At 44.4% G+C, this 12,208-nt stretch overlaps 1 protein-coding gene and 1 pseudogene across 1 annotated transcript in view; one reads left to right on the top strand and one right to left on the bottom strand.

Annotated features, from left to right (window-relative positions):
- Nucleotides 1–12,208, bottom strand: part of AHRR (aryl hydrocarbon receptor repressor) — a 79,737-nt gene that overhangs the window by 21,563 nt on the left and 45,966 nt on the right. Inside the window, exon 4 of the mRNA XM_017868357.1 lies at nt 1,980–2,069. Coding sequence (XP_017723846.1) covers nt 1,980–2,069 — 90 coding nt within the window. The remainder of the gene's footprint in view (nt 1–1,979; nt 2,070–12,208) is intronic.
- On the top strand, nt 9,726–12,158 carry LOC108527212 (translation initiation factor IF-3, mitochondrial-like; annotated as a pseudogene).

The raw sequence follows: 12,208 nt of genomic DNA, 5'->3' as shown, positions 1-12,208 counted from the left end.
GGGGGGGGGGGGTGGGGGGAGGATGGGGATTCAGCCCTAGGCTTCCCACCTGACCGGGCGGATTCAGCCCTAGACTTCCCACCTGACCAGGGAGATCTTCACTTTAATCACCCCATGTGCTGCCTCTCGCTAGGCATGAATGCTGGCTCTGGGACCATTTCCTCATAGGCAGAGGTGCTGGGCACTGCAGGGGGCAGGGCTTCCCCTGGGGCCTCCCGCTCCACCAGTGTGCACCCCCCAGTGTCACAGCTTCCCCCAGCGCCCAGCGGCCTCCAGGTGCACATCTCACCTGGGTCCCAAAGGGAAGCTTCCTACCAGCCAGCCCTGGTCTGAACATCTTGGGAACTTCTCCACTGCCCAGGTCATGGCCCCACCCTGTGCCACCGAGGGTCTGGCTCAGCCTCAGTGGGGCTGGGGTTTCCAAGACGGCCCCTGCCTGGGCCCTGTGGGCACTGCTGCCTTTCTGTTGCTGTATCTGTGTCCTCAGAGTCCTTTTAGTCCTTTGTTGCTGAGCTGGTGCTACTGGTTAACACTTCCTTACACTAAACCCATCGTAAGTCTTTCTATAAAACTGTTCAAATTTCTGCACAGTTTCTGTCTCCAGACTGAACCCTAATACACTACTCTCTATTTTTCAAAGTTTTGTTTTGATCTTTCTCAAACATATATGTTCTTTTTTTCATCATATGCTGTGCTTTCTTTATACTGCTGCTTTTATCTTTTATTGTTTTAAATCTTGTTTGTTTGCCAGTTTCCTTTGGACGGCTTTGTTCCTTAAGTTCTTCCAGGAAGCAGGGTTTGTTTACCTGTCTGCTGGCTCCTGCTCACCGTCTATGGCTTCCTTGGGTTTATTACTTGCACCGTAAGCTCATCTGCAGGGTGGGTATTTTTGTGGGAGTGCCTTGTGAAAGTGCAGATAAAGGGCCCCATTTTTGCTGCTTTGGGTTCTCCAGTCATCTCATCAGTCTGCAGTATGCCTGATATCCAGATCCTGGGAGTCCTTGCCGTGCAGTGGGAGAAATCTTAATTCTACAACCAGCATCTGATTTTCCGTGAGAGACCCCAGCTCCTTTCCAGACAGAAAAACAGCTCCCTTGCTCCCCTCCTGGCCTTGAGTGGGATTTGTTTGTTTGTTTGTTTGTTTGTTTGAGATGGAGTCTCACTCTGTCACCCAGGCTGGAGTGCAGTGGCTCGATCTCACCTCACTGCAAACCTCCGCTTCCCGGGTTCATGCTATCCTCCTGCCTCAGCCTCCCTAGTAGTTGGGACTACAGGTGCATGCCACCACACCTAGCTAATTTTTGTATTTTTAGTAGAGACAGAGTTTCACCATGTTGGCCAGGCTGGTCTCGATCTCCTGACCTGGTGATCCACCCGCCTCGGCCTCCCAAAGTGCTGGGATTATAGGCGTGAGTCCCTGTGCCCGACCGGGTGGGATTTTTTATCGCACCTTTTCCTGGGTGAGTTGCCCTTCCAGGGCTTGGTATCTGACAAGGCCTCAACCCCATTCTCGGCCTGGAAGTCTGGAGTCATCCCCCTGGGGCTGACCGGACAGCATTCCAAACGAACCACTCGCACGTCAGGAAGGGCATTTCCAGAACAAGCTGTGTCCTGAGTGCACCGAGAAGCTGAGGGTTAAGACGTTGACTGGGAGTGGATGAATGGGATGGTGCTGGTGGGGCAGGGGACCTAGCGGGGTGCCCGAGCCAGGGGAGACCATGCCGCTGTCCAAGTGCCGCGGCTCCCTTAGACCAGAACATCCCCGACACTGAGCGGCCTCACACCGAGACCCCGAACCCAGGCTGGAAGAAACACTGCCCTAGACACAGCTGGAGTGTGGAGATCTTTATCTGATAAGAGTTCAGTGATAGGAAAAACCCAATTTTAGACATTTGTCAAACCTTGAAGACAACAAACATTTACAAAGGGAAGAGAACCTAGCACTTAACAGACTGGAGGGCTATTCTGGTTTCATTTACCTGATGGAAGCCCAGATAGTCCACGATCGTTGCTGACGCATAAAATATTGTCCCTTCTGCACTCACGACCAGAGCAAAGCCATTAAGAGACTAGAAGAAAAAACAAAAAAAATCAGATTGGCTCACCCAAAATGAAAAAGTGCAAGCATCATTTGCTTAAATTTTCAACAATATTCTTCTGTTTTGTAGTCCGTATTCATAACCTCTAGAAATGCCCACTTTTTATTTATTTATTACCATTTTGTCATAGGCTCCAAGTTAACAGGTAACATGAGAAGGTAGCCATGGTTTACACGGTCCCTTTTCTAATACATATAAAATTATGTGTTATAAAATATGCACCTTGTCTTGGTGCGACAGTGAGACTTGGTACCTAAGACGAGGCAGGAGCTCTCTGTTTTCCTCTGCAGATGTTTCCGCCCATGTAACTCCTTCTACACACTGTCTGGAATACCCTTTGGTTTTCTAAGGATTTTATTATGAAAATGTTGAACTCCATCGACCAGCCTGGCTAACACGGTGAAACCCCATCTCTACTAAAAGTACAAAAATTAGCCGGGTGTGGTGGTGCACACCTGTAATCCCAGCTATTTGGAAGGCTGAGGCAAGAGAAATTGCTTGAACCCAGGAGCTGGAGGTTGCAGTGAGCCAAGGTCACGCCGCTGCCCTACGGCCTGAGCAATGGAGTGAGACTCTGTCTCAAAAAAAAAAAAAAAAAAAAGAGAGAAAATATTGAACTCCATCAAGTGTTTTTCTGCATCTACTAAAACAATCACAATTTTTAGTTTGTGTGTGATTGATAGATTTTCTGATGGTGCATCATTCCTGTACTTTATGAGGTAAGCTTCTTTGATCATGACTTTTTAATATGCTCTTGGAATTGATTGACCTCACTTAGGGGTTATCCATCTATGTTTACACTTGGCCTGTAGTTTCTCTGCATATTTTGCACACGGTACACACAACCATCAAGACATGAGTCGCTCCTGCCCCTTTCCTTCCCTTCTCTGGACCCACTTAAGATGAGGGTGATGTGCTTCTGGAAGGTCTGGTCCACCTCACTCTGAAGACCCTCTAGTGTGGGCACATTTTGCGGAGATGGTAGATGAAACGGGGCAGATTTTAACACCACGTTGATTTATTTATTGTTAGTGTATGCAAGTTCTTTATTTTTTCTTACATTAACTATGGCATCTTAAAATACTTTCTAGAAACTCATTTCATTTTGATGTTAAATTCAGTCGTGTATGTTATTCACAATATTTGTATGATTATTGCATCTTAGTTACAGCCGTAATTATTGTGGGATTTTGGAGGGAGAAGATGGAGAAGGCAAGGATGTGGCTGTGCTGTGTTTGACGTGACGTTTTCCTTTATTTGAGAAGCGAGCCCCGCAGCCCCACCCTGCAGCAGCTTCCCGGGGCCATCACTGGTGAGGATGCGGGAAAGATGGTGGCCTCTGAGCCACAGGATCTGTCCATGGCAGCAATGGCCGCTGGCACTGAGCAAGCACAGGCTACCAGGTAGAATGTCTCGCCCAGTCTCACATCCTGCACGAGGCAGGGGTGAGGGGGCAGAGTCACCTGGACACGGCTTTCATAAATGTTTCCATTTGTGTCTTTAAAACACAGACATTTGAAGATTGCAACTCCCATGATGTTTGCGGCTATCAGCCGTATATTATACACTAATTTCCTTAAATCTGGGCCATGCTGGGTACTTTTATTTTCCTTTATTTTTCTAAAATCTTTGCCAATTTGAAAACAGATATATTATTTTTGAAAAGAGATAAATTATTTTACCATTATAGTTTTCATTTCTTTGATTACTAATGAGATTGAAATACATTTCCTACATTCACTGGTAACTTGTATTTCTTCTTTGGTAAACTGCCCTATGTATGTCATGTGCTAATTTTTCTATTAGGGTTTATAAATATCAATTTCTAAGAGCTTTTGAAATACCGGTATTGAAGACTCCCAGGCAGCCAAGGATAATGGCAGTTACCTAAATCCAAATCCCCCCCTACGTTCCACAAAATGATGGAGAATGGTAAGAACAAGTGCGGCTACACAGACCCAAAATTGCATCATAATGAGGACACAGGAAGTGTAACAAACTTCCAATTGCACACAAGCAGAAGAGTCAGCATCAGATCCCAGTGAGCTTAAAATGACTGTTTCAAAAGTATGGAGTCCCTCCTCAAGAAACCAGAGAGAGAAGAGTCAGTTAAATCTAAGGTAAGGAAAAGGTAAGAAAAAATAAAGGTAAGAGTCAAAAATCCATGAAAATGGCTTAGAACAGTCAAATAATAGAGACCATTAATGGAGCCAAAATTCAGATTTTTGAAAATGTTGAAAAGATTAATAAAACGGATAATCTGCTAGCAAGACTCATCAAGAAAAAAAAAATCACTGACACCAGGAGTTTAAAAGTACATCACTACAGGTCCTAGAAATATTAAAAGGACAGTTGGAAAATACTAAAAATGATAGTTAATACATTAAACAATTTAAGCGAAACAGGAAACATTCCTTGAAATATGCAAATTAACAAAAGTGATATAAGAACTAGAAAATCTAAATAACCTAGTATCTATTAAATAAATTGAATTTCTAATCAAAACTTTCCCACAAAGAAAACTCCAGGCCCCAATCAAAAAACATAAAATACCTAGGAATAAATCCAATAAAAGAGGTGCAAGGCTGGTATCTGAAAACAATGCAACATCACTGAGAAAATACCTGAATAAACTAAGAGATATACAGTGTTCCTGGATTGAGGCTCAATGTAGTTAGGATTGTCCTGTCTCCCTACATTGATCTGTAGATATAATGCAATCCCAATCAGAATTTTAAAGGTTTTTTTTTTTTTTCTTTTTATAGAAAGTGACAAGCTGATTCTCAAATTTTTATGGCTGGGCGTGGTGGCTCATGCTTGTAATCCCAGCACCTTGGGCGGCCAAGGTGAGAGAATTGCTTGAGCCCAGCAGTTCAAGACCAGCCTGGGCAGCATAGTGAGACCCCATCTCTACAAAAAGCAAACAACAAAAACTTTAAAAACTAGCTGGGCATGGTGGTGCACACCTGTAGTCCCAGCTGCTTGGGAGGCTGAGGTGGGAGCCTGGGAAATCGAGGTTGAAGTGAGTTGAGATCATACCACTGCACTCCAGCCTGGGTGACAGAGTGAGACTCTGTCTCTACAATAATAAAATAATAAAATAGTTATGGAATTGCAAAAGACCTAGCCTTGCTAAAGAAAACTTGTTTAAAAAAAAAGAACAAAATTGTGGAAATTATTTTGACTTCGTGGCTTCCTATAAAGCTCTGGTCAGCAGGACAAGGTCAGGCTAGACAAGCTGACCCTCAGCCAAGGCACTAGGTCAGTCAGTGGGGAAGGAAAGTCTGAAACAGCGTGGCTGGGACGGCTGGAGATTCGTGTGGAAAAATGAACCCCGACTCCTATCTCATGCCACACACACAAAAATCAACTCAAGACCTATGACAGACACAAACACAAAGCCCAGAACCACAAAGCTTCCAGAAGAAACCCAGGAAATGCCCTCATGAGTTTGAGGTCAGTGGATTTGGGTAGGATACAAAAACACTAATCCGTAAAGAAAAAACTTGACAAATTGGGCTTTATTTTAAAATTCCTGTAAAAAATGAAGAGAGAAGCCACAGAGAAAAAATACGCACAGCACATTGATAAACGACTTTATCCAGAATCTATAAGAACTACTACAAATCAACAATTAAAAAAAAAAAAACAATTTTAAACAATGGGACAAATGTTTGCACAGATACTTTACCAAAGAGATAGAGTAACACCCATCATACACATGAAAATACACTCAGCATCCTTAGCCACCAGGGACGTGCAAGTTAAAACCTCATCGAGATGCTGCTCCACACTCCAGGGTGGCCACTGTCAGAAAGACCGACAGCACGGAATACTGGTAAGGGCGAGAGTGTGACTGGTGGGAATGTAAAATGCTATAGTCACTTGGGAAAACTGTCCTGCTGTTTCTCATAAAGGCAAGTGTACATCTGCCCTACAACCCGGAAGTTCCAGCCTTAGTATTCCGTCAAGGGAAATGGGCATGTTCACAAAAAGGGTGGAACAAGGATGTTCACAGTGGCCTTGATCGCAATAATCAAAAGCTAGAAATAAAGCTAGTTTATTTCTAGCAACTATCAAATGGATAATGGATAATGGAAAAATGAATTGCAGAATAATTACAAAATGGAATACTGTTACACAATTAAAAAATGTTTAAACCTACTTATTATGCAAAACATTGATGAATTGCAAAAACACTACGTTAAATAAAAATCAGATGCAAAAGTTCATTAACTTAAGAGTCTATTTATATGACACCGAAGAACAGGCCAAACTAATCTACAGTAATAAATAATCAGAAAGTGGTTCCCTGGGTGTGGCAGAGGGCAAGTGACTGAATAAAAGTGGGAGAAAGACATATATACAAATACATTTGAAAACCTAAAGTATATATTTCCCTAGGAAAGCATAATTTATAAAAATTGACTCCATTAGAGATAGCAAGCTTAAAAGATCAACTCCTGTAGAAGGAATAGAGAAAGTTATCAAGGGATTACCCCACAAAAATGCACCTGGCCCAGATGGTTGTAACATGGAATTCCACCAAATCTTCAAAGATCAGATAATTTCAATGCCCCGTAAATTGTTCCAGAGCACAGAAAGTGAAGGAAAATTTCTAGTCCTTTTCAAGAAGTATAACATTGACACTTAACTCTGATATGGAGAGTAAAGTAAAAAAGAAAATGACACACCAATATCACCTTTGAATGTTGATGCAAATGAGCTAAATGAAATATTAAGAAATAGACTCCAGTTTCACATTAGGAAAATAATGCACCAATAACCAAGCAGATATAATCCAAGGATGAAAGGTTGGTTCAATATTAGGAAGTCCATTAATGTAATAGACCATATTTACAGATCCGAGGGGAAAAATGATTATCTCCATATATGGTGAAAAAGCCCTCAATGAAATTCACAATTATTGCTGGAAAAAAAAAAAAAGGGCTCAAGAAAATAGGAATTACTGAATACCTTCTTCACAGGTAACATGTATGTGTATGCACCTCATTCCTAAGGCAGTGACTTCATAGGGAAACACTCAAGGTGTTTCCAGTAAGATCAAGGAACAGGGTAGGGAGGCCCACCACCACCCACACAAGGGGTGCAACTATGGCCCCCAGTATGGCACCCACTATGGCCTGCCACGTGCTTTTGTAAACAGAGCCTCGCTGGAACACAGCCATACCCATGCGTTTATTCATTGTCTATGGATACTTTTGTACTACAACCGCAAAGTGGGGTGTCAAGGGTGGAGACAGCCCAGCCCAAAACGCCTAAAATATTCACCACGTGGGCCTTTAAAGAAGCAGCCTGCCAATTCCCTCCCACGGCATCGGACATCGTATTGCAGGTATGGATTGATGCAATTCGATATGAAAAGTCAACAGGATGCACAACGATTGGGGAGAAGTGCAACTGTCTCTCTTTGCAGACAACATCATAGTACATCTGGAAAACCCAGGAGAAGCCATGATAAAATAACCCAGATAAGGCCGGGCACGGTGGCCCATGCCTGTAATCCCAGCACTTTGGGAGGCTGAGGCAGGCAGATCACCTGAGGTCGGGAGTTCGAGACCAGCCTGGCCAACGTGGAGAAACCCTGTCTCTACTAAAAATACAAAATTAGCTGGGTGTGGTGGCGCATGCCTGTGGTCCCAGCTACTAGGGAGGCTGAGGAGGGAGAATGGCTTGAGCCTGGGAGGTGGAGGTTGCAGTGAGCCGAGATCGTGCCACTGCGCTCCAGCCTGGGCAACAGGAGCAAAACTCTGTCTCAAAAAAATAAAATAAAATGAAATAACCCCAATAAAATAATTCAGTACAAAATTAACATACAGATATCCATAACCTTTACAAACTACGGCCAGATTAGGATACATAATTGTAGATAAAGCCCCATTTACAAAAACATCAAAGAAGCTAAAGTACTTATAAATAAACTTGAGACGTGTGCAAAACCTATATGAAGAAAGTTTCAGAACATCTCCAGAGGCACAAAAAATTATATTTGAACAAATGGGAAGACACACCTCAATCTTGCATAATTATATTTGAACAAATGGGAAGACACACCTCAATGCACAAGATGAGTCAACATCCTACAGATGCCTGTTCCTCCTGAGTGAATCTATCAATATGCTGTAATACTAATTAATAAACATAGCATCAAACTGATTATGCAGCTGGTAGGTTTATACTAAATATGAAAATAAATATGCAATTATCATAGCTACAAAAGCACAGGAAGAAAAAAAAGCCAGGAGACAGGATCATCTTATTCAACATCTAAGAAATACTGTCAGGCCTCTATAATTAAATCATGGAGCATGAACAGACACATCAATGAATGGACTAGAATGGGACGTCCAGAAATGGGTCCAAGCACAAATGGAAATTTGATGCATGAAAAAGGTGTCACAGGCTGGGCGCAGTGCCTCACGCCTGTCATCCCAGCACTTTGGGAGGCTGAGGTGGGCGGATCACGAGGTCAGGAGATCGAGACCATCCTGGCTAACACAGTGAAACCCCATCTCTACTAAAATACAAAAAAAACTAGCCGGGCGAGGTGGCGGGCACCTGTAGTCCCAGCTACTCGGGAGGCTGAGGCAGGAGAATGTCGTGAACCCGGGAGGCGGAGCTTGCAGTGAGCCGAGACCAAGCCACTGCACTCCAGCCTGGGGGCAGAGCGAGACTCCGTCTCAAAAAAAAACAAAAAGTGTCACCTCAAATCACTGGGACAGAGATAGGCTTTTCAATAACTGGTGCTATATTAAGAAACATTATTATTGCCTGTTTAATCAGGATCATCTACAAGCTGCCACTCTCCTCCTTTAGTATATTAATTTGCTAAGTTAATTTTATGGGTATTTCCCAACATCAGAGTCTCACCTTACTCCTCGACCACTGTAACTGCAGCGGCCCGTGCTTTCATAACACAGATGGGAGTCAGTTGCTATTATTTTATCTGGAATTGTTTTGTGCAGTTTCACAGCGGAGAAGAGGCTGCGTTTCTCCTTTGAGCTGCCTGCATCGTATTTTCGCACCAGCGTTTTCCTAACCTCTCAGAATTAACTGAACAGCTTTCCATCCCTTTCTAGGCTCTTGAATGGCTTACCCAGCTTGAGTATTTTCTGTTTCTTAATGTTTTCCTGAAATACGCTTCCAAAAACAAGTGGACCAGACACCTGATCCCCCTTTATTTTGAGACAACTTTCTGTTCTTCCTTACCAGTGCAATTATGATTCTGTTCAGAGTAGTTCACTCACAGAAAAATGTGCCTCCCAGCCTCCCACGTGGGGTGATTTGGCCCATGAGGTAGGGGCTGGGGATTGGGGATGCTCTTTCTCCTGACATGGGGCCATCCTGGTCTGGTCCCTCCATATTCCTGCAAGACATGCAGACAAAAGGCAGCTCACAGAGCCACTGGCTGGAAGGAAGCAGGGCTGGGGGCAGCAGAAGGGGCCCGAGTGCCCAGCAACACCGTGGGCGCCTGGCCCAAGCCCAGCTGTGGCAGGTTCCCATTCACACTGCAAGAGGCTTCTTCTGGGCAACACCTTTCCTTTCCTGTTTTCTCCTTAGTTTTTTTTCCCCAATTAATTTTGTTGTAGAATTTCTACCTTCTTCGGGTGGCTGTAGAGCGTTTCACACGTCTGTGTCTGTCTTGTTGGGTGTCACAGGTGTGGGGAAGGTTGAACCACTGCCCAGGGTCCAGTTCGAACCAGAGGCTGCGTGTTCTTCCCCAGATGCCACCACACCACGCCTGATTCAGGAGGAAAGCCACACCAGAAGGATGCAGCCTCAGACCTAGAGGCTTGCTGGGCTGCAAAGCCACGTTTTTCAATCAGTAAAGTCTCCAAAAATAAAAGTCACAGGTGCCGTGAAAATATAAAATAAACACTTGTCAAAGATCAACTCAACAGTGGGTGAGGGGAGCAGTAAGATGTTACGACCGACGGAGAGAGCGGAGGAGCTGGAGATGGAGAGAGCGGAGGAGCAGGCGGCGGGACAAGGCTGCCGGGTCAGGTGCTGGTGACCCGAAGGCCCTCTCTCCCACCGACCTGAAGGTGTGCCGCCCGCTTGGCTCTGGATACAGAGGTGCAGGTGCCAGGTGATGACTTCACAATGGGATTTGAACTCTGTGTTGAGCGTCTGAACAAGAAACCCAAGTCTCACAAAGCACCTCCCACTTGGAGGGAGACGTCAGGGAGCCCCTGCCCAGCTGTCACAACAAAACAGCGGGCAACACTGTAGGCTGCTCCACCATGACAAAATAGGCCAACGCTTTATATGGTTTAGCATCAGACAAGAAGCCCATCGTTACCAGTCACCCTGAACTCCACCACGTTTCTAGAGAGGGAAATTGACCCCGCAGGACATCTGCATCCACGGGAGCATCTAAGGAGCTACGACAAACTGCGGTATTTGTACATTTTCATTCCCGTGCAGCTCCAAGGAAGAGGATTGGTTCCATACTAACGTCTTTGGGTCATGAGCAGAAAGTCTGGTGAATCTGCCTGGACCCGTCTGGGGCTATTCACAAGCTCTCGGTTTGCCCAGATTTCCCCAAGGGGCTCTCTTCTCAGACCTGCTCCATTTCTTTGGGGGAGGTGGCTATGGAACACTTGAGACTTAGTTGTTTACGTCACTGAATAAAGGATGCAATGCGTCCATGGGATGATCCACAGAAAGGAAATCACTGTTTTCCTCCCAGTAACTGGATTAATCAGCAGGACATGAAATGGACCCTGCAGGGGGTGTGAAGACAGCCTCATGCCAGCCTCCCCAAAACGGACTGAGCCTGCTACTCGAAGGCATGGAGGAGGAATGGCAGGTGGTGCCTGCCGGCGGATTAGCAAGCTAGATAATCATCTCACCATGTCCTGTGCTGCCTTGGATTTTCACCTAAAAACATAACACCTTCTCATCCAGCCTCCCACCAGCTGGAAGAAATCTTTCTTAGAGGATTTTTGTGGACTTTAGTTTTAGCTCACGTGACCAGGCTGGGACCCCCCCCCAAGGCCAGACGTCCATGTCCCTCGTATTACCGACCCAACCAAGAGAGTGAATTTTTATGACAGTTTTTTCCAAACCGTAAAAAAGTTTTAAAATTATAATAAAATATACATAACATAAAAATTACCATTTTAGTACCAATCACCTGCCCCGCACAGGATGGCTACTCTTTTTCTAAAGAGGTTAACACTACAAACCGTAAAGTCTGAAAATAATTGTATTAGATGTTTTGGTAAACACAACGTGCAAAAGACAGCACCCCATAGTGGCCCCCTATTGCTTCTGCCCCAAGACTCTCCTTCCTAAATCATGCAAAAGCCTTTGGTACTGCTGAAGACACCCAGAGTGAAGGAAAAAAGAAAAAAAAGAGTGAAACAGCTTTTAGTAACACTGGAAGAAAAATTAGTCAGCAAATTATTCAAGTATTTGATGAGAAGGGCAATGATTTGGGAACATGCACGGAGCAGATGTGATTAGACTCATGGATGAGCGAGAGCTGCGACGGGTTCAAAGCAGCCTGCAGAAGACCAGCTCATGACAGGAATGCAGACTCACCAGGAACGGCAGAGGCTGAGTGAGATGGAGAAGGGTAACCCCAAAACTGGACCAGCCCTGACAAAGGAACTGACTGTTTCTTCAAATGCTGGACAACATGATTTGGACACAAAGACTAAACAGATTCAGCCGTGGATTAAGGAAAAACACCAAGTTCGAATGACTATAAAGGTGAAAACGTAGATGAGTCAGAAAATAAAGTGGAGATATTTCATCCAGTACTCCAGACCGCGCCTGGGGGAGACTTCATCCAGTACCCCAGACCGCGCCTGGGGGATATTTCATCAAATACTCCAGACTGTGCCTGGAATAGCTCCATTCTCATCTAGACCATGAGCTGTTCAAGGAGGAAAAGTTTTAATGTGCGTTCTTCGTCCTTTGAGCAAAAAGGAAGAGAAAGCGTATCAAGAAACTCAAGAGACCCAGGAAAGAGACACTTTGAACAAAGACCATGGAAACGATAAGTAATCGAATGTTCTGCATCAGTAATGTTAATAAAGACAAATATGCGTCTGAAAGTAAAAAAAAAAAAAAAAAAA

This window comes from Rhinopithecus bieti, unplaced genomic scaffold, assembly GCF_001698545.2.
Source record: "Rhinopithecus bieti isolate Rb0 unplaced genomic scaffold, ASM169854v2 scaffold_2453, whole genome shotgun sequence".
Lineage (NCBI taxonomy): Eukaryota > Metazoa > Chordata > Mammalia > Primates > Cercopithecidae > Rhinopithecus > Rhinopithecus bieti.
The sequence above is the reverse complement of the archived record's forward strand: the minus strand, read 5'-3'. Positions and strand labels throughout refer to the sequence as shown.